This window comes from Ailuropoda melanoleuca, chromosome 4 (genome assembly GCF_002007445.2).
Source record: "Ailuropoda melanoleuca isolate Jingjing chromosome 4, ASM200744v2, whole genome shotgun sequence".
NCBI lineage: Eukaryota > Metazoa > Chordata > Mammalia > Carnivora > Ursidae > Ailuropoda > Ailuropoda melanoleuca.
This window is the reverse complement of record NC_048221.1, coordinates 126,216,141-126,241,379: the sequence shown is the minus strand read 5'-3', so window position 1 is coordinate 126,241,379 and position 25,239 is coordinate 126,216,141. Positions and strand designations below refer to the sequence as shown.

The following is a 25,239-nucleotide window of genomic DNA, read 5'->3' as shown; positions in this document are numbered from 1 at the left end:
GGGCTACTCCCTCCGTCAGTCTCTCCTGGGGAGGCGACAGGACCTACCTGATTGAGCGGCACAGATCTCGGTTGTAGGGTTGCCCAACGGACTTCACACAATAGGCAAGCCTTTGCCCTCCTTCCCTATGAAGCTGGGCGTTTAGGGAGGCACTCTGCCCCCCTTTCCTGGTAGAAGATACAAGTGTGGCTGGAAGACTAGATAATAAAAGGAGAGACTCACCTATCTCGAAGGCCAGAAGAGCAAGCTGAGGCAGACCCATCACCACGGGTGGGCCAGGGCTGCCTGACTGTGGAAGTCCTGAGGACCCAGTGAGGCTCGTGCTTGAGCCCTGGGGCTGGCGACATGCCTGAGCTCCTATGCATGCAGCAGGGTGTGAATCACATCAGAAGAGTGGGGTCATCCTCCTGAGCGGGTCAGGATCCATCCATATTCCCCATCCTCTCCGTGACTGCCCCCATCCCCCACTGCCCCATGGTTCCCCATCCCCCGCCATTATTCCAGATCAAACTTACAAAATGAAAGCATCTGATCACTGAGGTGCGTGAGGGGTAGATGAGGGACTAAAGTCTGGAGAAGGCAATTCCTGTTCAGGTGAGCAAATTGCTCATGGTGGGATTTCAAATGGTGTAATATTGGTGATGAGGCATTCTTGGCACATGCACAGACCCAGGCCTGCCAAGCAGAGGCTGTGTCCCATACCCTGTGAGAAGGTGAGCTGGGGAGTTTTGGTCTTCTGACAGAATCCACAGGTCCTGTGTGGGCTGGGAAGCACCAGCCTGCCCCACACTCCCACCCCCAGTGTTAGATTCATGGCCCAACCTGACAAGGCTGTCACTGCCCGTTCCTGCCCTGCTCCACCTCCAAGATCATGTCAGGACCCAGACCGCCCAGCAGCTCCCAGTGCTCCATGCTGCTAATTGGAACAGGATGCTTGGACCCCAAGAGCCAGCTTAGGACAGGGACAGAAAGGTCATCTGTGGAGGACACAGCTCCCCATCAGTGACGAGGGCCATCCATCATGGGCAATGCCTCCCAGGGGATCCCTGCTCATAGGGAAGAGACCTAAGGATCACCGAGGCCCAGTCCCAAGACCATCTGATGGTCAGCAATGGAGAGTCACCACCAGCCTCCCTCGGCGCCACAGCTGTGTGGACACTGAACACGTGTGCAGATGAGCTACACAAGGCCTCACCGCCTACAGATCTTGACCTCGGCCACCCAGTGAAGCCTCCATCACGTTCCCAAGTATTCCTCCATAACCAAGGGGAATGAATGGCCATTCTGCCCACAACGTGGCATCTGGCCCCAGGGGCCTCCACTCACTTCCTGAATGTCCTTTGCCCAGCAGCCCCCAGCTTTCCCTGGGCAGCTTTCACAGGGGTCCTGAAGGAGCAGCTACAGCTGTGCACCATAGAGACAGTGGTCCTCACCAACCCTGGACAGCACCTGTGATGGTCGACACCCCATGTGCTTCCTCATGTTGTCCCTGTACTCCTTGGCCATGCAGGCACCACCCTGTCCCCAGGACCCTCTCCTGGGCCCAGACTCTGGGCAGGACAAGCATCTCCCACAAACACAGCGACACATTTCCCATCAGACTCCACACTCAGGGCCGTAGGCTCCCCTAGCCTTCCATCTGCCTAACACCCCACCCCACAGGGTGATGCTGGGGGTTCTCAGGGTCATGTGTCATGTGCAGTCCAGTGTGTGTGTGTGTGTGTGTGTGTGTGTGTGTGTGTGTGCATGCGCATGTGTGTGTGTGCACAGCTGAAGTCCACCCCAGCTCTTCACTGAGCTGGATCTCCTCTGCTGAAGAACCATAGGTGGACGGGAAGGCTGGCCCGAGGTGGAGGCTGCAGTGGCTGGGAGGCCTTGGGAGGATGTGAACAGTCCAACGTTGGCCCCATAAGCCCTGCCCTGGCTGTGGCCCAGCGGGACCACCGCAAAGCATGAGGGTGGGAGGAGGAAAGGCCAGGCAACGCACGCAGGAAAGAAGGCAGAGACTGCAAAGCCAGAGTAAGAGGTTGACCAGATGGCCCCTGAGGCCTGGGGTGTTAGATTTCTGTGCTTTCAAGTGATCACATAATGAACTATTTTTATACTTAACAAAGTTACCCAGGCATGAAAATCTATCCCGACAGCAAAGGACTCGGTGTGTTAAGTTACTTGAATAGTCACACACACCCTGTATGTCTGCAGGTTTGAGAGGGGCTCTGCTCAGACCCTTGGCTTAGCCAGCACTGCTCCCTCTCAGCTTTCCCTCCAGGCCTGGAGGCAGGGCCCCTGCAGGCCCCGGTGACACGAGCCATTCTGTGGGGTGGGGAGCCCTGAATGAAGTCACAGCTTCCTCTGTTCCCTGCCCTGTCATATTGGTGCCTTAACAGCCGTTGGTGGCCAGACTGCAGAGAATGTTGCTCTCGTGGGGACATTTCAGGTTCTGTGGGGTAGAGCAGAGTTTCCTGGGCAAGGTGTTTTCCAGCCTCTGTCACATAAACTCTCCATGGGACTTGAGACTTCATCCAGTTCAATCCTCTTGTTTTGCAGAAGAGGAGCCTGAGGGCCAGAGGGGCAAGGTGGCCCACCTGTCGGTGGCAGCTGGGGCACGCAGGTCCTCTAGCTCCCCGCCCACACAGGAGTCAGCCTCTCTCGGGGGTTGTAGCTGCTGGACACCTCACACCCCCACTGCCAGCCACAGGGGCGCCCAAGGGACCAGTCACGAGAGTCTTGCCCCCTGGCCGCCTCAGGAGTGGAGAGATGGCAGAGGTCATGGCCCAGCCTCGGGCAGGACCAGGCTCCGTGCAGGAAGCAGGACTGGTCAGAGTGGCCGAGATGGGGTGCCAAGCCAATCACCTCTGAAAAACCTGCCTCCTGACTCTTAACGCTCTGGGTGTCTTTCCTCCTGGTCACTTCTGTATCGGTGTGACTTTTGCTTCATCTTATCTGTTTCCTTCCAGGTCCAGCTTTAGGGCGCGGCTGCCAGGCCTTAGGAGCCTTTGCAATGGTTTCGTATTTCTGTAGACACCAGATATGAACACATTTATATATTTGTGTCCCTCCCCTGCTCCCCCCCAGTTCACAAGCCCGATGCACACTCTACACGCAGGCCACTCTGACCTCTGACCCCGTGTTCCATGTGGCAGGAGGGCCCCGCCCCGGGCCAGGTCCCAGGTCATGGCTGCTGGCTGTCTGTGGCGGAAGTCCTTGGTTGTTCCCCTTCCCCTCCCCCCAGCTCTAACCATTCTGTCCGTCTATCTCGTCTCGTCCTCAGTTTCAAAGCAATGTCATGAAGGGCTTCCTTTCCATGCCTAAAAGGAAACAATATGTTTTTGGAAGTCGGTGGGGTTGGAGTCAGGGTTCCGGGGCAGCTTGGGGCGATCAAGGGGCGTCTCCGGATTGGCTGTGTTCGCAGCCGGTTGGGAGCCTCAGTCACACTGGCGGCTCCCCCCTTGGAGGCAGCCGGGGCCCCGGGGCCGGGCCCTGCTGGCCATGTGAGGCCAAGACGTGGGAGCCAGCAGCAGGGCGGGACCGTATTGTTTCCCTTTGAGGCCAGTCCTGGTCCTCGTCCCCATCCACAGCTCATGCTTTTTGATTTGCATCTTTTTTTGCATGGACATGCCAAGTAGTGATAAGCAGGGTTTTCTGTTCTTCTGGGCGTCTCTGCTCGGACTCTTCTCTTTCAGATCCTGTGTCAGACCGTTAGGTTCAGGTGTGCCATTGCTGTGTCCCTTGAGTCCTAAAATGAAGGGCGTGACCGAGGCGTGCAGGGAGATCTAGCCCTGTGAGGAGGCGGCGCCGTGGCCGCAGGGTGGCAGGTAAGGGACACCCTGCTCTCTGTGCCTAGGTCGGTGCAAGACGGCGGCCAGGGTGGCCGGGAGAAGCTGGAGCTCGTCCTGTCCAACCTGCAGGCCGACGTCCTCGAGCTGCTGCTGGAGTTTGTCTACACGGGCTCCCTGGTCATCGACTCGGCCAACGCCAAGACGCTGCTGGAGGCGGCCAGCAGGTTCCAGTTCCACACCTTCTGCAAAGTCTGCGTGTCCTTCCTCGGTGAGTCCGGGGCCGCGGCGCGTGGGCGGCCTGGAGGGAATAGTGCAGATGGGCCCAAAGCTTGGAAACAGCCAGGACTTAGAGGGGAAAGGCTGTGTGGACGCCTCCGGGTGCCGCTGGATCTCGCAAGGCAGTTTGAAGATGAAAATTCGGGCGACCGTATGCACTGGCACAGACCTGGACAAGTCCAGGCTAGAATAACCATCAGCCAGACCTCAGGAGAGCCGGCTAGACTGTGGCCAGGCCTCGAGGCCAGGGTGGGTGAGGCTGAGGCCCATGGGAGGTGGCGCGTGGGTGTATAAGGGGTGTCACTGCTGGTGCGATCCGGAAGTGGGAGGCTGTCACCATTACAGAAGACACTGTCAGTCTCCACATGACCCTTGCCCCCAGCCCACGCCCGGGCTCTGAGGCCCACAGCCATGAGGAAGCCCCCACACTGACACTCCCTACCGCACGCTCTCAGTCCTTCTGCCGGGACCTCCAGGAGCAGAGGGAGGCCCGGGGGAGGCAGCATGAGACGGGGCAGAGGGAAACCCAGAGGGTACATCCACAGCTCCAGTGGTCTGTGGGGACCCCGGATGCTGGAGGCAGGTCACAAGGACATGGGCTCAGAGAGGGATCCAGAATGTCAGGCAGTAGGAAAGATGGCCACCCTTGCAGGGCCCTGTGGTCAGTGGTCCTGTGCTCTTGCCCCCAGAGAAGCAGCTGACGGCCAGCAACTGCCTGGGGGTACTGGCCATGGCTGAGGCCATGCAGTGCGGCGAGCTCTACCACATGGCCAAGGCCTTCGCGCTGCAGATCTTCCCTGAGGTGGCGGCCCAGGAGGAGATCCTCAGCATCTCCAAGGATGACTTCATCGCCTACATCTCCAATGACAGCCTCAACACCAAGGCTGAGGAGCTCGTATACGAGACTGTCATCAAGTGGATCAAGAAGGACCCTGTGTCCCGTGCACAGGTAGCCCCCCACCCCGCCCACCCCTGCTCCCTGGGTCTGGGGCCCCGTGCAGGAATGGCGTCTGGAGCAAGGATGAACGGAGGTGGAGGAGACAGGACTGCCTGGTCTGACCGTCAGTGGGAGCATATAGGAGCCAGTAGGCCTGGGCAGAGGGAAGCCGGAACTACTCCTGTGGGCCACAAAGAGGTGAAGGGAGGGATGAGAAGTCAGTCACCAGAGTGTCCCAAGGGCTGGCATTCCACCTGAAGGAGACTCAGGCCAGCCAGAGGCCGCAAGGCCTGCAGGGAGAAGTGGATGCCCTGGGGTTCCCGTGAGCTCAGAGCCGGCCGGAGGAGCCCGACCCATACTTTGCTTTATTGAGATGGTGGGGACCACCTGGACCAAATGGAAACCATGCTGGAGATGGGAAACCACTGCACACATCATAGGAGGGAAGGCCAGTCCCTCAGAGGGGACAGCTGGAAAAATCAGAGCCAGAATCCAGGGCAGAAGGAAAGGAGGGCAGGGTCCCCAGGAGGGGCATCCGAGTCACCGGAAATCAGTCACACCCCAGCGGGATCTCTGGGCCAGAAAGTACTGGCAGAAGGCCTCACCCAGAATGGAACTGCCTTGATTCTAACATGTGTGGGGGCCCCAGGAGTTAGTACAGACACAGGTAGCTCTCAGGAGAGCTCAGAGTCCACCTGGAAAGCAGCGAAGGGGAGGCTAGAGTCAGGGAGGCCAGGGCCCAGAACACCCGGAGGCAGCCGAGTGTCAAATGACAAGGGTACTTCATTGCATGGGGAGCAAGAAGGGGCACAAGGGAGGGAGGGGGATGAGCCAGGCGCTGGAATCAGCAGCATGGGGCTCTCCACCTTGGCCCAGCCACTGAGCCCAAGAGAAGAGGGTCCTCTGATCAGGTGGGGAGGAGGCAGTCAGTCAGGTTGGGCAGCTGTAATGGTGACTGCCATCCACCATAGCTGCCAAATCTGTGTCTCTGGCCCAGACCTTGTCTTCGATTGTCTACTGCACACCTGTGGCCAAGGTCCCCCAAGTCGCTCTAATTCATACACCCGCAAAGCTACACATCTTGTGTTCCTTCCTTCAGTTCTGCCCATTACCCGAAACAGAAGCCTAGACGCCTCCCATCACTGCCACGTCCATTGGGCCATGCGCTGCTGTTACTTTGCCTCCTTATTGCCTCCCAGAAGGGCTGACTTTCTCTCCCCATTCAGGCCCCTAATCTCACCAGCATTGCTGAGGTGGTCTCCCGAGTGGTTGCCCTGCCTTCTGTCTTCTCCACTCCAAATTCATTCCCACCCAGCCCGAGCTATCAGTCTTCCTAAAGAACACATTCGATCGTGTCATTTCTTTGTTTAAAGCCTCTGGTGAGTGCCGTCACACACCCTGCGGGAAACACCACACCAGCCCTGGCAGGCAAGGCACGGGGCAGTCAGGCTGTGGTCTCCTTCACCTCCCCAGTGTCATTTCCCCTGTCCACCTCACCCCCCAACAAAGACCTTTTGCACCCAACAAGAATAAGCTACAAAGAATTCCCCAGCTGCTCCTTTCTCCTTCACACTCCGATGTCTCCGCATGTGCTTCAGGCTTCCTCCCTCCTCTCCTCCTGAGGCCTGGAGAAATCTGCAGTCCTTCTACACCCAGCTCAGACGCCATCTACTCTGGGAAGCCTCCTGTCCTGCACCCCCAAAACTCCTAACCAGACTCCTCCTCGGGGCCCTACTAGCACCTTCTACTAATGGATCCTCCCCCACCTGCCATTTTACTGCGTGCATGTGACGCTCAGAGACTGGGACTTACAGGTCTCACTGACGTTCCCACAGTTAGGAATGTCACCGACCGTTTGTTGCATGAGACCAAAGCTGAGTGGCGAGCAAAGAGTTTGCCAGGCAGGAGGGGATTCGAGTCGGTTCATGAAAAGCCTTCAGTGCAGGTGAGAGGGTCCGGGTGCCAGTCTGAGGCCGTGGGATGCCACCCAAGGGCGTTGTAGGTATTGGGGAGACGCAGGCTGACGGGTGTGACTTGCAGGCCTCGTGGTCACTATCGGCCTCCCTGGGCCCTCCCACCTGTTCCTGACTTCCTGCCCCACATTCACCTTGTCAGGGCTCAGGACCCTCATTTCCGTCCCCCCGCAGCCTGGGGTGAAGCCAAGGACCAGGACCTGGGAGGAGGCAGGAATGAGGTGCCAGAGGCGGGTGGATGGTTTGCCCCAGGGTCAGGTGCGGCACACCTGACCTCCCCCATTCCTCGCCTCTGGCTGAGGGGAGCCCCCACTATCACCATCTAGGCCGGGGTGAGCCGTGTCTACACTTGCAAGCCAAATGCGGACTGGAGTTGCCTGTGTTGTGCAGCACCACACCCGTCCTCCCTTTCTCATCAGTACCACCAACCAGACATGGCTCCGTCTGCATAATCCCATCTACCCTGTGTCTCCCTGACCCCGCAGTATGCCGCGGAGCTCCTGGCCGTGGTCCGCCTCCCCTTCATCCACCCCAGCTATCTGCTCAACGTGGTGGACAACGAGGAACTGATCAAGTCGTCAGAAGCGTGTCGGGACCTGGTCAACGAAGCCAAACGCTACCACATGCTGCCCCACGCCCGCCAGGAGATGCAGACACCCCGAACCCGGCCCCGCCTCTCAGCAGGTATTGAGGTCCCGGCCCCGAGCTCCCCAAATGCGGGTGCCATGGGGTCGGCCCGACTCTGGGCGGTCCCCCCAGCGAGAGGCACTGGCACGGAGGCCGACAGTGTGGGGCTGTGTCCGACGGCTGGACATCTGTGTCCCCGCAGGTGTGGCAGAGGTCATCGTCTTGGTTGGGGGCCGGCAGATGGTGGGGATGACGCAGCGCTCCCTGGTGGCCGTCACCTGCTGGAACCCGCAGAACAACAAGTGGTACCCCCTGGCCTCGCTGCCTTTCTACGACAGAGAGTTCTTCAGCGTAGTGAGTGCCGGGGACAACATCTACCTCTCAGGTGAGGCCCCTCGGGGTGGGACTGGGGACTGGGCACAGACTTCCTAGGGACTCCTCTTCCCACACCAGGGCTAAGGAAAGCCAAGGCCCAGAAAGGTCCACTTTGCAGGTGAAACCTTCTCTTCCTGCCCCTGGGGCTGGGCCAGTGTGGCCGTGGGCCCTTCCTCACTCCCCGCCTGCTCTCTGGACCTCCCATACTGCCTACAGGTGGCATGGAATCGGGGGTGACGCTGGCTGATGTCTGGTGCTACATGTCCCTGCTCGATAACTGGAACCTTGTCTCCAGAATGACGGTCCCCCGCTGTCGGCACAACAGCCTTGTCTACGACGGGAAGATTTACACCCTCGGGGGACTTGGCGTGGCAGGCAATGTGGACCACGTGGAGAGGTAATGAAGTCACGTGACAAAAGCTAATATCATGTTGCTCCTCCCACCCAGCCCCACCCAGCTGAGGCCAAGCCGAGACAGGACATTTGTAAGGCGGTAGTTGCAGGCTCTTCAAACACAGCAAAGAGTGAGGACTGAGGATGGGGAGAGGGCAGCAGGAAGGATGAGAGCTGCCCCACCCCTGAGATGGGGCACTCTTGTCCCATTCATGGGTCAGACAAGCTGGAGGCATGAGACCCACTGTGGGCTTGGCTGGCCTGACCAGGCAGTTAGGAGGCACCCTGGGACTGGAATGCCCAGCCCAGAGACTTGCGGGGGCTGTAGGGCAAGTCTGCAACCGATGGCCCAGATGGGTGTCACGTGTCTGACTGTGCCTCCACGTCCCTGCCGAGCTTGAGGGCTCCACACCGGGGAGCCCCTTCCTCCCTCTTGCAAGACGGGGAATGGTCACTGCATGCAGGTCTGGCCAACCATCTGGAATTCTCCAAAACCGGAAACAAAGCCATGGGCTGGAGAACCGTGTGTGTGAGCCTGCCCTCTGCTGGAAGTCCCAGGTTGGCTTCCTCCCTGAGGCCCATTGACAACTGGCCACACCGAGTGTAGGGATCGGGCGTAGGCAGGAGGGGCACAGGCTGAGGCGGGCACTTCTCAGGGTGCAAATACTCCATCTGGAGACCATTCTTGCCCAGAACGGACACCTGGGGGAGAAGCCATGGAAAGAACTCAGGAAGGCTTGTGAGTCAGCAGCAAAAGCTGGGGAGGCCTCAGAGTAGTCCCGCTTTTGGAGAAACTCGTGCCCCCAAGAGCAGCAAGTTAGGCTGAGCTGGCCCCAAGTCCCAACCTGGGAGGCCACAGCTAAGATCACCAGAGCCATTTCTCCACGTCCTCACCTCCTTCTTGCCCACCGCCCTTGGCCCACGTCATCAGCTGTCACGGAAAGCACATCTTCCCGTGTGACAGCATTTTGCCTGTGGACCCACACGTACCCCTCAATTTGTATTTTTCCCTCAGTGGCTAATTGGACACTTGACAAATGTTACAGCAAAGATAGTTTCAGAGTGAGACAAGCTCTGGATGTTCACTGTGGGCTTTTAACTCCCCCAAGTGGAGCCCAGAGATGGCTCAGTAACGACATTTAATTGTCATATTGATTTGGAGTTAATGGGGAATCCCTGTGTGATTATGAGGATATTAACACTGCTGCTGAACCTGGGTCAGCCCTGATGCCGACAGCCTTCCGTGGGGCCCACTGCACGGCTCTCACGTCCCAGGGCTTCCAGAAGCACCAGCTTCCAGACGTTTGTCATCCAATAATAAACACATGAAAAAGGAGACGTTTTCTATGTAGGAGTAAACTGAGCTAGAGCTGTCATCCTGTCTTGCTTTTGTCAGCTATTTTTAATCTGCTAAGATGCTGATTACTCATTTTGCAAACTTATACTTGTTGATAAATACAGGGATTTGTTCGAGGATCAAATGCACCAAGAGGGGAGACAAGCTCCGCTCCCCTTCGGCTCAGGATCAATTCTCCAAGGCCCGGTAGCAGCCTCTACTGGCCTTCCTTGGGGGGCTGGGCCTTTGTTCCAGTAAGAAATATCAGCTAGGGCACTGTGTGAGCAAGACCACCCTGGGAACCTCAGTAGATGGGGGAGCCATCCAGGACAACGAGGTGCCCTAAGCCCTTCCTCAGCCCTCTGGCACCTGGCGGCTGTCCTTGCAGGGACAGAACTCTGACCCGAAGACCTCTGGGTGGTGTGCACACAGGTGGGGTGGAGGATGCAGGCAGAGGGGACGCCCACTGCTTCCTGAGGAACATAGCTGGAGCCCCTTTGGGCAAGTAAATTCTGTGCCACATGGTGGCAATGATGAGAATTCAGGGTGACAAGAAGGTCAGGGTAATGGGGACAGACATGAGGGTGCTTTGTTCCCCAGGAAGCACTAATGGAACAAATTGCTCTTACATTGATAATGAATGAGATATATGGTACATTATAATTATATTACATTACTGTATTACAGGAATAGAGCAAGATTATATAATTATAGATTAAAACAACAGTGCAATAGACAAACCTGTATTATATCATTATATAAATAACTGGGTCTAATACTTCATAGCAATATATTGCACGAGCTGTGGTTACCAGATAAATGATAGCAGAGTGCCTCACTCCACAGGGTCATTTGCATGTCATTAGCATATCCTTCTCAAGCAGGAGGCTGACAGATTGAGCTGACGGAGGGCTTGTGGCTTGGCAATCAGCCACCTGGAATAACAAGCTCTCGGGAAATTCACATTTGGCGGAATGTGCCATTATACCGAAAGCCTGAAGACTAACAGCCACATAATCTTCCACTGTCACCCAGCTCCTTCTGCAGGAGCTCTTTGGATCCCTGCCATATTGGCTTAAAAAACAGATATCTGAACTTCTGACACTGTCCAAAAAGACACTTACTCCATTGCCTATTAGCCACATATCATTTGTCTGGGGCTTAATTGAATCAGCCCCTGCTGCCCTGTAAGGTACTTCAGCCTCTCCTCAAATCCTGAGTCTTCGCAGGCACAGAGCTGGACATCTCACCATTGTCCCCTCATCCCTGTCTCAGAGCCTGGGGCACCAGCTAGGAGAGGCCATCTTCGGGATCACTAAGCTGTGACCTTGTTATGCCTCGTGCCTCAAGGAACCTCATGGGGAAAAGTGGGCCCCACGTGCTTCCCAGGAAAGGAGTGCTGGCAAAAACCCAGCCCACAGTGGAGGCCCCCCTCGGGTCCAGAACAGGTGAACGAGCCATGTGGTGAGCAGGAGATGGGCCACCAAGTGGAAGGTCCAGAGTGAGTGCTGGTGAGAGCAGCCCCGCAAGAACAATTGACTGGGACACTGAGAACGGAGACCCAAAAGCTGCCCAGGGCGACCTCAGATATCCCAATTTCTTGGCCCAGTCTGCTTGATCCCAAGTCTCCCCCTCTCAGCTGCTTCCTGTTGTCACTTTTGTCCCCGCTTTGTCTGGTACTCACATTCCATCACCTCTCCATGCTCTTACTTTGTCCTGCAATACATACACCGCAGATCTGTTCAATCCTGTGACTCTGCCCCTTCTGCATGCCTACCCCCAGGGGGCTGAACGCTGGTGGAGAAAATCCCACCATCTTGTAGATTGGCCCCACTACAGACTGAAGTCCTCCGACGTCTACGGGGCCCTTCATGCTGCAGGGCCCTTGTCCACAGTTTTGCCCGCTGTCAAGAGCGTGTGTTCCTCATATCCTCCTCCCCCAGCAAGGCTCTTACCCCATGGACGCCAATATCCTGCCAATGCTACCTCCTGCTTCACAGAGCAGGTGGCTCCATTCGTCAAGAACTCTCTCCTCTCCCTGCCATCACCCCTGCGTATGAACTGACCCTCACGCCATCCTTGCCCTCCTCTCCTGCCCGCACGGACACCACTTCCCTCTCCACTCTGGATCCAGCCTACATCCCCCCACCAAGAGCCTCCCTTTATCAGCTCTCCTCTCTCTTTCATCTGTATCTAATCTTTCCTTATCCGTTCAGGCTTCTTCCTATCAGCATGTAAACACAAGTAAACTTTTCCCCCTAAAATTAAAACAAAACCCATGGTGTGCTGGAGCTCGTTCATACTGGCTCCTGAGAGTACCTTCTTCAGGAACTCTGCAAGCCTGTTCTTAGTTACAGGTATTAGTAAAAATTAAATGCTACAAACTTAGAACTAAATAAATTATATTAAAAATGAAGATAATCCATACTCAAAACTCATCACTACCTTTTTTTTTTTTTTTACTCTATTCTGTACTATCTATGCTCTGGAGGCCAGACGTGTCTGCTATGTATATGGTGGGGATTCTGTCTGTCACTATGCTGCCGTGCGTCTCTTCCCAGTGCCACGTTCAGCCACATGCCATTGGTAGCTTGAAATCAGCCGAGAGGATTCACATCACAGAAATCAGCAAGTTCTACATAGCAGGACTTTTTCCCTGGGGAGCTTGTTTCTAAACATTTATCAGCATGCCACCAACGAAAGCCCTCTCTTAGCTCCATATGACTTTCTAGGTTCCACCTTCTCTGATCCTTTTCCCAGCTAAGCTTCGCCCCAGAGAAGTTTCTATCTGTCATGGCAACTGCCTTCCTTCCCATTCACTCCTCAATACACAAATAGCTCTGCACCTCCCATTCCCTTAAAGTACCCTTGACAAGCCCTCTGGGAACCTGTCTGGGGCTTTGTGACCTCTCACCACATCCCCCACCCATGGAGCTGTCTTCCAAGGATCCTCTCAGCTCCCCTCTTAAAGGCCGGCATTTCGCCCAGTGTCCTCAGCCTTATTCTTTTTTTTTTTTTTTAAANCCCTTCCTCAGCCCTCTGGCACCTGGCGGCTGTCCTTGCAGGGACAGAACTCTGACCCGAAGACCTCTGGGTGGTGTGCACACAGGTGGGGTGGAGGATGCAGGCAGAGGGGACGCCCACTGCTTCCTGAGGAACATAGCTGGAGCCCCTTTGGGCAAGTAAATTCTGTGCCACATGGTGGCAATGATGAGAATTCAGGGTGACAAGAAGGTCAGGGTAATGGGGACAGACATGAGGGTGCTTTGTTCCCCAGGAAGCACTAATGGAACAAATTGCTCTTACATTGATAATGAATGAGATATATGGTACATTATAATTATATTACATTACTGTATTACAGGAATAGAGCAAGATTATATAATTATAGATTAAAACAACAGTGCAATAGACAAACCTGTATTATATCATTATATAAATAACTGGGTCTAATACTTCATAGCAATATATTGCACGAGCTGTGGTTACCAGATAAATGATAGCAGAGTGCCTCACTCCACAGGGTCATTTGCATGTCATTAGCATATCCTTCTCAAGCAGGAGGCTGACAGATTGAGCTGACGGAGGGCTTGTGGCTTGGCAATCAGCCACCTGGAATAACAAGCTCTCGGGAAATTCACATTTGGCGGAATGTGCCATTATACCGAAAGCCTGAAGACTAACAGCCACATAATCTTCCACTGTCACCCAGCTCCTTCTGCAGGAGCTCTTTGGATCCCTGCCATATTGGCTTAAAAAACAGATATCTGAACTTCTGACACTGTCCAAAAAGACACTTACTCCATTGCCTATTAGCCACATATCATTTGTCTGGGGCTTAATTGAATCAGCCCCTGCTGCCCTGTAAGGTACTTCAGCCTCTCCTCAAATCCTGAGTCTTCGCAGGCACAGAGCTGGACATCTCACCATTGTCCCCTCATCCCTGTCTCAGAGCCTGGGGCACCAGCTAGGAGAGGCCATCTTCGGGATCACTAAGCTGTGACCTTGTTATGCCTCGTGCCTCAAGGAACCTCATGGGGAAAAGTGGGCCCCACGTGCTTCCCAGGAAAGGAGTGCTGGCAAAAACCCAGCCCACAGTGGAGGCCCCCCTCGGGTCCAGAACAGGTGAACGAGCCATGTGGTGAGCAGGAGATGGGCCACCAAGTGGAAGGTCCAGAGTGAGTGCTGGTGAGAGCAGCCCCGCAAGAACAATTGACTGGGACACTGAGAACGGAGACCCAAAAGCTGCCCAGGGCGACCTCAGATATCCCAATTTCTTGGCCAGTCTGCTTGATCCCAAGTCTCCCCCTCTCAGCTGCTTCCTGTTGTCACTTTTGTCCCCGCTTTGTCTGGTACTCACATTCCATCACCTCTCCATGCTCTTACTTTGTCCTGCAATACATACACCGCAGATCTGTTCAATCCTGTGACTCTGCCCCTTCTGCATGCCTACCCCCAGGGGGCTGAACGCTGGTGGAGAAAATCCCACCATCTTGTAGATTGGCCCCACTACAGACTGAAGTCCTCCGACGTCTACGGGGCCCTTCATGCTGCAGGGCCCTTGTCCACAGTTTTGCCCGCTGTCAAGAGCGTGTGTTCCTCATATCCTCCTCCCCCAGCAAGGCTCTTACCCCATGGACGCCAATATCCTGCCAATGCTACCTCCTGCTTCACAGAGCAGGTGGCTCCATTCGTCAAGAACTCTCTCCTCTCCCTGCCATCACCCCTGCGTATGAACTGACCCTCACGCCATCCTTGCCCTCCTCTCCTGCCCGCACGGACACCACTTCCCTCTCCACTCTGGATCCAGCCTACATCCCCCCACCAAGAGCCTCCCTTTATCAGCTCTCCTCTCTCTTTCATCTGTATCTAATCTTTCCTTATCCGTTCAGGCTTCTTCCTATCAGCATGTAAACACAAGTAAACTTTTCCCCCTAAAATTAAAACAAAACCCATGGTGTGCTGGAGCTCGTTCATACTGGCTCCTGAGAGTACCTTCTTCAGGAACTCTGCAAGCCTGTTCTTAGTTACAGGTATTAGTAAAAATTAAATGCTACAAACTTAGAACTAAATAAATTATATTAAAAATGAAGATAATCCATACTCAAAACTCATCACTACCTTTTTTTTTTTTTTTACTCTATTCTGTACTATCTATGCTCTGGAGGCCAGACGTGTCTGCTATGTATATGGTGGGGATTCTGTCTGTCACTATGCTGCCGTGCGTCTCTTCCCAGTGCCACGTTCAGCCACATGCCATTGGTAGCTTGAAATCAGCCGAGAGGATTCACATCACAGAAATCAGCAAGTTCTACATAGCAGGACTTTTTCCCTGGGGAGCTTGTTTCTAAACATTTATCAGCATGCCACCAACGAAAGCCCTCTCTTAGCTCCATATGACTTTCTAGGTTCCACCTTCTCTGATCCTTTTCCCAGCTAAGCTTCGCCCCAGAGAAGTTTCTATCTGTCATGGCAACTGCCTTCCTTCCCATTCACTCCTCAATACACAAATAGCTCTGCACCTCCCATTCCCTTAAAGTACCCTTGACAAGCCCTCTGGGAACCTGTCTGGGGCTTTGTGACCTCTCACCACATCCCCCACCCATGGAGCTGTCTTCCAAGGATCCTCTCAGCTCCCCTCTTAAAGGCCGGCATTTCGCCCAGTGTCCTCAGCCTTATTCTTTTTTTTTTTTTTTAAAGATTTTATTTATTTATTTGACAGAGATAGAGACAGCCAGTGAGAGAGGGAACACAAGCAGGGGGAGTGGGAGAGGAAGAAGCAGGCTCATAGCAGAGGAGCCTGATGTGGGGCTCGATCCCACAACACATGGATCACGCCCTGAGCCGAAGGCAGACGCTTAACCGCTGTGCCACCCAGGCGCCCCTCCTCAGCCTTATTCTTGTCCACACGCTGCCTGTGAACTCCCTTCAGTTGCCGGCTCTGTGCCAGTGATCCCAGAGCTGAATACGAACGCTGCCTGCCACCAACTCTCCCCCTCACATCCCCAGCTCGTTACCCACAGGTGCTTTAAACTCCCCGTGAATAAAACTGAAATCATCTCCTCCAAACTCCCCAACCTCAATTCCCTGTCCCATGAGTAGTGCCCCCTCCCGCCAATTTCCCACATCTGAGACCCTGAGTCATCCTAGGTAACTGCCTGCCTTAGTGACAACATCAGTTAACGACTGAACCCCATCTGTTCACCTCGCCTTCCATTCCCACTTCCTCTTGTCCTTCCCTGGTCCAGCCCCCCGTTTCCCCAGTTTCCAGCCCAGAGCCTGGCTGTACAGGAGATGCTCAGTGCGGCACTGTTGGGTACCATGAGCTGGATAGAGAAGGATGAAGGGGCCTAGAAGCTGGGAAGCCCTGTGTGAGCAAAGGAATGAAGACAAGAATCTGCATAGAGGTCGAGACAGGCAAAAAGAGTCCACGGAGGTTCAGGAGGAAGGCTGAGAGGGCCAGTTTGGGCCAGATCCTAGGTGACCTTGGGTGACCCATTCCAAGGGCCCCCAGCTGTGTGTGATCTTGGGCTATGCCAAGTGATGTCAAGGGCAGGAAGCAGAGGTTGGTGCCCCCCAATGTCCGCTGCCTTGATTGTCACCCCTGCCCTGCACAAGGCCCCCTGTTGACGTTGGGCTCTTTTTCTCCTCTCTCAACAGGTACGACACCATTACCAACCAATGGGAGGCTGTGGCCCCTCTACCCAAGGCCGTGCACTCCGCAGCAGCCACGGTGTGTGGCGGCAAGATCTATGTGTTTGGTGGTGTGAACGAGGCAGGCAGAGCTGCGGGGGTCCTACAGTCTTACGTTCCACAGACCAACACATGGAGCTTTATCGAGTCCCCGATGATTGGTGAGCACCAGCTCTCCGTTCAGCCTGGGGCCAGGGCAGCATCCCCTCCTCACTGTTTGCCTTGCGTCAGCATCCCAAGCCCAGAGGGCCAGCTAAGCCCAGTGGCTTTGCAGACCCAAGTCCGGGGGCTGGGGGGTGCAAGCCCCCAGGCCAGGCAGAGCCGCAGACCCCACAGCGGGACAAAGGGCCAGCTCGTCCGCATGCCAGGTGCCTCCTGACCCCGGGCCTCGTCCTCGGGTTAACTGGTGACGTTGGAGGTCCTGCCAGAGTCCGTCCTCCGGAGGGCCCACTGGTGAAGGAAAGGGTAGGGAGGCGGCAGCCCGGAAGACAGGCTCTGACCTGCCTGCCCTGTTCTCCTCACAGACAACAAGTACGCTCCGGCCGTCACCCTCAATGGCTTCGTTTTCATCCTGGGTGGAGCGTATGCCAGAGCCACCACCATCTACGACCCCGAGAAAGGGAACATTAAGGCAGGCCCGAACATGAATCACTCTCGCCAGTTCTGCAGGTGAGGGCCGCGGTCGTTCAGCTCGGGCTGGGAAGTAGGAGGGCAGGGAGGGAAAGACGACAGGAGAGGTTTGAGCACGATCACGATAATGACCAGAGCCATTCCCAGCGCCAGAGCAGCCCCCCGCCCAAGCACAGGTGTGGACACGAGGGCCAGGGCAGAATGGGAAGGGCCCAGGGGCAGCCCGTGGCCCACAAGCCCGACTCTGTGGCTTCAGCTGACCCATCTCCAAGCCAGGAATGGAGGGCTTCGTACAGGCACCCAGGTGCTTCTCTGGGGATAGGTGACAGCGGTGCTGTGAGGACAGCTCTCCCCCAGGACCACCTGCCCCCTCACAGAGGGGAGGTAGTGCCAGGCCGTGTCTGTGCAAGACCCTACATGGGACAAGTGGCTTTTCAAGGGATGCTCTGACCACCTGATCCAGGGAGCGGTACAAGGCACAGCTGCCTTGGAGTCTCAAAGCTGACGGGGCAGAAACACACGCGGACCAGCCACCACGGGAAGAGAGGGGTAGAAGTCAGGGTGTGGCTTGGTTCCCAGTCTGCCTGGCCCTGTCGCCCAGAAAAATGAACCACCTTGGGCAGTGAGACAGCAGACCTTGCTCTTCTAACCCCATCCCTTCCCAGACTAAGAGGATTAAGGAAATAAGAAGGGGTCCCAGAAACCCCATTTTCAATATGTGCATAGCAGATCTTTCCTAAAGACATCTTGTGCCCACGCAGAGGTAATCACTGAGTCCTCAGTCCAAGCACCCACTGTCGGTGCAGCAAAGCTAGAAAAGCTGTAACGTACTACTAAGCTGTCCTATGACCTTGGACGAGCAACTTCCACTCTCTGGGGCACTTCTCCTATTGATGAAGCAGGCAGTTGGACTAGATACCGGCTAAGTTGCTATTAGCGTGAAGCTTCTACAATTCTTGGGCCTTACGTACTCCAAATAGTGGCAGTGTGCAAGCCACTCGGACTACACTGTCCGCAATAAAGACAGCTGGAGATTGAGCACCACTGGTGGGGAGGACTTCCGTGCCTCATCGGAGACTAAAAGTGGGCACAAAAAGACTTCCTGCCTGTGAGGAGCTGTAAGCTGGGTCTTGCAAGACAAGCAGGGGAAAGATGTGCCACCCAGGGAGCAATCTGAGGGCCCCAGGTGGCATGCAACAGCAGGGGAGGAGGCTGGAAACTTCAGGTAATCTATCTAGACCACCGCGTTCCATTCCAGGCTCAGAATTTCAGAAAGAGGTGGGCGACTTTGCAAGGGTATCTGCTCAGTGGCAGGGGCCAGTCAAGAAGACGGGGCTGTTAGCTGACAGGAGGGAGAAACTGGGGCGGGACGCGTGGATCTGGCAGCGTGTGAGATGGGGCAGCTGAGATGCAGGGAGACAGGAAGAGCAGACAGGCACAGGACGTGGTCCTCTGGCCGTGGCAACAGCTGACTGAGACAACAGGACCGAGCCCAGGGCGCATGGGACGGAAGGCGTCCTGGGCTGCCATGGTAACAGCCCTGCCGAGAGGCCGCCGGGCCCTGGCAGTCACAGGCGGGCAGCGGCACCAGGTCACTTGTGCTCAGCAGTCACAGCAGGGAGCCCGGAGTCTGAGCGCCTGGGCAGGGGTGAATGTCCCCGTCAGGAAGTCCGTGTTCAGTTATGACATAGCTCCTTAAGGTCCTGTCCGCCATCATCCTTGCGAGCCGTGTTCTCTGCCTGACCAGATCAGTAAGAAGCCTCCGTATGGGCAACACAACATGATGCTCCGTGAATGGACTCGAGGGCCCACGCACGAGGCTGATCCCCACCATCTCTCGGCCCTGCGGCAGGCCCTGGGGTGCCCAGTCTGCAGTGTCCCCCACAGCACCAGGGGCAGGAGACACATGGCATCCCGACCGGCCCTAGAGGAGAGGTTTTCTTCTTAAACCAGCTTGGGTCACAGGACGGAGGAAAGCCGTTGAGGGCCCTTAGGCCTTCTGCAAAGGGGGAGAAGCAGCTTGCCTCAGGACAGGTATTAAGAATCCGCCTCCAGGCCCAAGGTGGAAGTGAAGTGGCTAATTCTGTCCCCACTTTCCCTGACAGCGCTGTGGTGCTTGACGGCAAGATTTATGCCACCGGAGGCATTGTCAGCAGTGAGGGGCCTGCCCTGGGCAACATGGAAGCCTACGAGCCCACGACCAACACGTGGACCCTACTACCCCACATGCCCTGCCCCGTGTTCAGACACGGCTGCGTCGTGATAAAGAAATATATTCAAAGCGGCTGACGTCAGCAGGAAGCCCACGATGAGACTGGACAAGCCTGGTGAGGCAGCCGCTACTCACAATGATGGATGTTCAGCAGCACCAGTAAGAGGCTGATAGACACAATCAAGGGAATCACTGCGCTAAACATTTTGAATACTCTCTACATTGAATGTAGAAAATCATCCTCGCCTTTGGGGGAAACGGGAGCATAGCGCTCCGAGCGGCAGGAACCACAACCATCCGAGCAGCCGGGCCTGGGGGCTCCTGCAAAGGCACTTGCTCTGAACGGAGGCGCTCGCTCTGCCCGGTGCAATAGAGTTTCACATATTTTTCAACTGGGAGAGAGAAGCTGATTTTTCCTTCCTGCAGAGCAAGCTTGATCCCTAAACAACCATAGATCAGTTATCCTATGACAATACTAGGTGTCAGGCTCTCTTGGAATAAGATCAAAGTGTCCTTATCACTTTGATTCCTACTTTCGTTTTTAACCAATCTACACTTTTCAGTGGCCGAGAGAAGCAAAGGGACAATACTATGTGCGGCACAAGGCCCAGGAGGCTCCTGGTCCCCGCCGGGCCAAAGAGAGATCCAGCCACCCGTGTCGAGCCAGACGTGGCTGGAGCGGCCGTGCAGGGGCAGCCTAGGGACAGCTGGGAGAACCTTTGTCCTTCACAGGTTTTTCTACCGTGTTTTTGCTGGAGAAGGACAGGTGACTGTGCTAGCTTTCTCTTGTCTGATATGAATTATTTAGATTTCCAAGGCATTTTCTTGATAAACAAAAAGGCTATTTTTAAGTACTGAGAGAAGGAGGAGGCCATGAGAGGATATGCGGTAATTCCCAAAGCTCTTTGTAGGTAGGGCCAGAGTGGGGCATTTGCTCTCATTTTTTCTATGTGCAGAATAGAGGATCTCTCCTGGGTGGGGGTGAGGGCCCCCATTTTATTTTTTAAAAAATGTAACTCCCGGACAGCCCCATGAAGAGCTGTGCCTCGCGGAGGTGTTGTCAAAGATTCTGTTCTAGAAGACCAGTTCTGGCTCATGACACCAGTCCGGCTCCCTCCATGAGGTAAAGCTGAGGACCCAGGCCGGGTGGGAAGAGAAGGCGGGAGGGAGGGAGAAATAAATGTCTACAAAGCACAGGAGACTATTTTTGATATTTATAGCTATATATTAAGGCACCTGCCACAAGAGCTCTCAGGATGGGGACAGCCTTTGTAGACGAGCCATGACAGCCAAGGCCTGGGGGGCATGAGCAGAATCACTCTTCCTGTAGCATATTAACCAGAGAAAGGGAAGCCAGGAGGGAGGTCACACTGTGGCTCATGACAGAAAGGCCTTCCTGCCAGTCCTCAGACCCTCAAACCTCACGCGGTGATCAGTTTCCATTCCAGGGCAAGAAGAGAGCCGCCGCCACTGCGCTGTTTAGTTGAAGTTGGTACCAAATACACATTCGCCATTTTTCTATCCGGGAAGTCAACTTGCCGTCATTTCATGATAAAAACCATTTCTAAGGAGAAAAGGACAGGACATGCTTCCCATCTTTCGGTATTCAATGACACGAAATTCCAATTCTACTGTCGGGCATCGACTTCTAGCACTGCAAGTGTGGCCCCCACTTGGACAAGATACCGAGCTTCGTTATGCAGTTTTTAATATTATTTATTCTTTTAAAAAGTAATAAGCACAAAACTACATACATTGTATGTCATTTAAAGTATTTATGTCAAACAGGGTGCAAGTGTGAACCCAAGGACTGGAGCACAAATTTCTAACTGCCTGGGGCAGGGCCGATGTTAGCGCTGGTGAGCGTGTGCCTCCAAAGGAGGTGTTAGCGGTCAGCAAGACTCAACACAGATGACATTGCAATTCCGTTTCTCCTCATTTATCACACTGGAGCAAAACTGGCTATTTCTGTGAATGATATAAAACAGGGTTCTCTGTAATGGTATTGTACATAGTATATGTTTATTGTTAAGTTCTTGTTATATTATAATAAATATATTTATAGATCTAGACTCAGAAGCCGATGGAATGCCTTTGTGTGCCACCATCCTTCCTGGCCACAGTGATGAGCAGCCCCATGGAGGCCTGCCCCTGCTCTCACACATCAGCCGTCTGGGCTCGAGTACAGACTTTAGTGCAGACCTTGATGATGAGAAAGGCCACGACTCCGTAGCGAGGGAACATACAGACCGACTTTGCTCTACGAAGATATCCCACACAAGGCTTCCCTGGGTACCAGGTAGGATTGCTCACTCTCTTGCAGGGAAAGAAGTTTAAATTTAACAGGGTAGTAGGAGAAGGGAGATTCACCAGCATTTCATCCATGTGAAGAGCCCCACGCCCCCAGTCCCCAAATCTCACTAAGACCTAGCATCTTCTTGCAAGGAAACCTGTGAAGAAGGTGCATCAGGACAGGTGGGAGTGGGAGTTCTTCAGAGGACTCGGCTGAAGCCTATGATGGTTGACCACACACTTGCCAAATAAATATCAGCAATGCTATCTTCAGAAACACCAGTCGCAGAGGAAAGGATGGAGAATGGGTAGAAGATTCCAATCATGAAGAGCTGAAATTATCACCTGTTATAAAAAACCAAGCAATAGTTTTGTTAGCTCCTTCCTTCTCTACTCTCTTTCCCCAAATCAAGGGAAATGTGTTCTCTGGGCCTCTGAAGAGTCTGTGTACTCACCACGCAAGACGTGTGACCGCTCTATCAGGAACCTGTGTAACTATGGGAGGAGTCTCTCTTGTTGGACTCAAGCTACTACCATCAGACCTGGCAAGGGTCACGCACAGAGGAATGGATCACATTGTGTGCACGTGTGTGCACGTGTGTGTGCATGTGTGAATTTTTTAAAAAATCATAACCAAAATAAGAAGAAAACAGGAAAAATATTTGTAGTCCATATGACAAAGGATTAATATCTTTATTAAAGAGCCTACGTAATTCAGTAAGAAAACATTGAGTGATTCCGGTTGTTAAATAGGTCGTAGACAGGCCCTTCAAGGGGAAACATTGCTAGTAAGTGTAAGACAAGTTCAACATCGGTAGTTATGAAATAATGACATTTCAATAATGAGGCATTATCTGCACCTACTAAATTAGCTTCCCAAACCTAAAAACAAAGCAGGGAGGTGCTGGGGGAGCTCCAAGTGCTAATCAGGAACGGTGAAACTCTTTACTGCCAAGGGCCTGAGGAGCTGAAACGGCTTCTAGAAAGCAATGTGGCAGGTGCCATGTATCAAGAGCCTAAAAGGCGTCTGACCCAGTAAATCCACTTCTGGGCACCCATCAGGAAATGTCAGAGAATAACTAGTTCCCACCTACTGACACTAACTTTATGCCAGACTCTGTGCTAAGCACTTGAAGCACTGAATGCTTACAATTCTACAAGATAGGTGCTAAAGGCAAGCAGCAATGTAAACAACACTGTAAGAGTCATATTTGTATATGATTGCGATCATGTAAGGTATGTATAAAGACAGACACGCTACAAAGATACATAAAATATGTATATAAAAATAACCAGATGTGCAGTCATAAAACTACTAATTGTACTGATACAACTGTGGGCGATTTTCCTTCCCTCTCCTCCAAAATGTATATAAAGAGATGTTACTTTTATAATAAAAAATATAGGTATTTTAATGGGGAATCGAGGATAGAAAGTAGATTTTCCCCTATATTTTAGCCTAAGAAATTCTCAAAGACCATTTCTTATTTTGGCCACCAGAAGCAATGGAAAAGTTAGAGACATTTTAAAATAAAGTAACAAAGAATTACAGCTAAGAAAATTGCAGTAATAATCAAGATTATTTTTTTTAAAACCTAAAGGCTACGGTGAATGGAATATATCTTTCAGTGCATGAAGATTTTCATGAAACAAATGAACTTCTTTGGGTTCTCGGAAGGCCAAGCGAGATGAAAAGGACAATAATAAAGAAGGAAAAATTCTAGTTCCACGTAAGGATAAATGTATTAGTACTAAACTCTGGAACAGGTTACCAAGGTCCTTGGGAAGGGCTTCTCTAATTAAATCTCAATCAAATCTTGGTATAGTATAATTGCATACATTATCTCATTTGATCCTCTCAACTACCCTGAAAGTCACAGGGCATCGTCTTCACTCTTGAAGAAGAAACAATCTTAGAAAAGTTAAGTGACCTGTATGCAGGGCAGTTATGCCACACTCCAAGTGTTCTCCATTCATTATCACGCCCAGTCCCCCTAACGATCCTGCTGACGGCCATCCCGGCTGCACAGGCTCCAGAAGAGAAACAGAGTTGGTCTAAGGCACCCTGGCGCTCAAACCCCGCTCAGTGAGACTCCAGAGAGCCCGTGCCACTTCACACGGCCTCTCCAAGGCTGCCTAGAGTTAGGTAGCTCTTACGACTCCAAGACCAAGACTCCTTGCTCCTCTCCAAGCTACCTCAGAAATCCGTACTAGGGGAAAGAATTCTGTTAAGCCGCTCTGTGTTAGACACAGTCCCCTTGGGACGCAGTTTTCCCTTTGCCTGGTAGGAACCTCAGCAACACACTGGCTCCTCCACTAAGGCTTCAGCTTGACACAGGAAATGGTTCTGGGGTAGGGAAAGAGTCCACCGATGTGAGATACTAGACCAGCCATTGCTGCCTCACCTGAAGTTCCTCCTGTGAGCATTCACTCGGTAATGAACTCTTCAGGGGTTCCTCACATTCTTGCCGACCATGACTCCGGCCTGGGAGAGTAAAGAAAAGGGAAGAACAGCCTTAGTATTGGCTGCACCATCCTCGGCTATAAAGGGCATATCATGACCCTGGCATCCAAGAGGTAGGTTAAAGCGTTCCCCGTGCTGAGCCAAGGGGCTGACTAAAATGTGAAGCCAACTCCAAGAAGTCTGCCTTTACCACATGAGGGCAAAAAATCAGACAATCCAAAAATCTGTGCTTACCTTCTCAAATCTATACCTCCTGTGGCTCTGTTGCCTTCTGTGGCAGGTCACCTGACTGTCTTTCTCATGAAGGGTGAGGACAGCCTTTGAGTGGATCATACTAGGGCAATAGGACTATGTGCTCAGCAGGCAAGGGCCTTGCCCTCTTGCCTTCCCCCACAGGGTCCCTCACCCTGATGCGTGCTGACAGCCACATTACTCAAACTCACCTGGCAGCATGAAAAATGTTTGGAGTTACGGAAAGTACAAAGGCAAGGCTATGAATCTGTGCACTGCTTTGGCCATCCCTGTTGGCTACAGATGACTGAAGAAGCAACGGTTTTTGTGAAAGCATTTTTATTGGCCATGTGTATAGGACTCCATTCTCGGGGAACCTAGCCACTGCTAGACAGACCTGTGCACCGTGGGACTCATCAGCCTGTCTCCTCAGGGTTTGGGCCTGGGGACTCAGCATCCCTGTGGGTAAAAACCAGTCTTTGGGACTCTACAGTTCACCCCTCCACACTCCAGTACCTCTCCATTCCCACGACCTTATTTTAAGCCCTCATGATTTCTTGCCTTCTTGTTGCTATAGCTTCTTTCTTATGGTTATTTCTTAAATAACAGCTTTATTGACATATAATTCACATGATAAAATTCACCCTTTTAAAGTATACAATTCAGTGGCTTTTAGTATAGTCACAGAGTTGAGCGACCATCACCACTGCCTAATTGCAGAACATTTTCACCATCGCAAAAAGAAACCTGAGTCCATTAGCAGACGCTCTCCACTTCCCCACCACCAGGGCACGGTAACCACTAATCTACTTTCTGTTTCTAGGAATTAGCCTATTAGGGACACATCATACAAATGGAATCATACCGTATGTGGTCTCCTGTCTCTGGCTTCTTTCATCTAGCATAGTGTTTTCAAGATTCACCTATGTTGTACTGTGTATCAGCACTTCATTCGTTGTTATGGCCAAATAATTCTCCACTGAGCAGGTATATTAAATATATATATATATATATATATATA

General features: G+C 53.2%; 1 protein-coding gene and 1 long non-coding RNA gene across 7 annotated transcripts in view; one reads left to right on the top strand and one right to left on the bottom strand.

The window, feature by feature from the left end:
- The window catches only part of KLHL29 (kelch like family member 29), a 310,021-nt gene extending 286,092 nt beyond the window's left edge, over positions 1-23,929 (top strand). For 3 of the 4 annotated variants that reach the window (XM_034659845.1, XM_034659844.1, XM_034659843.1), the window contains exons 6-13: positions 3,845-4,047; positions 4,745-5,004; positions 7,451-7,649; positions 7,795-7,977; positions 8,184-8,364; positions 16,357-16,550; positions 16,914-17,058; positions 19,125-23,929. In XM_034659845.1, the coding sequence (XP_034515736.1) occupies positions 3,845-4,047; positions 4,745-5,004; positions 7,451-7,649; positions 7,795-7,977; positions 8,184-8,364; positions 16,357-16,550; positions 16,914-17,058; positions 19,125-19,308 (1,549 nt within the window). In that variant the 3' untranslated portion in view covers positions 19,309-23,929. The remainder of the gene's footprint in view (positions 1-3,844; positions 4,048-4,744; positions 5,005-7,450; positions 7,650-7,794; positions 7,978-8,183; positions 8,365-16,356; positions 16,551-16,913; positions 17,059-19,124) is intronic. The other variant, XM_034659846.1, reaches the window with a different exon arrangement.
- Positions 20,987-25,239, bottom strand: part of LOC109490992 — a 16,931-nt gene continuing 12,678 nt past the window's right edge. For 2 of the 3 annotated variants that reach the window (XR_004625069.1, XR_004625070.1), the window contains exons 2-3: positions 23,929-24,008; positions 20,987-21,868 (exon numbers count right to left, since the gene is read on the bottom strand). This is a non-coding gene — a long non-coding RNA (uncharacterized LOC109490992). Of the gene's footprint in view, positions 21,869-23,928; positions 25,234-25,239 lie in introns of those variants that run through there. The other variant, XR_002144372.2, reaches the window with a different exon arrangement.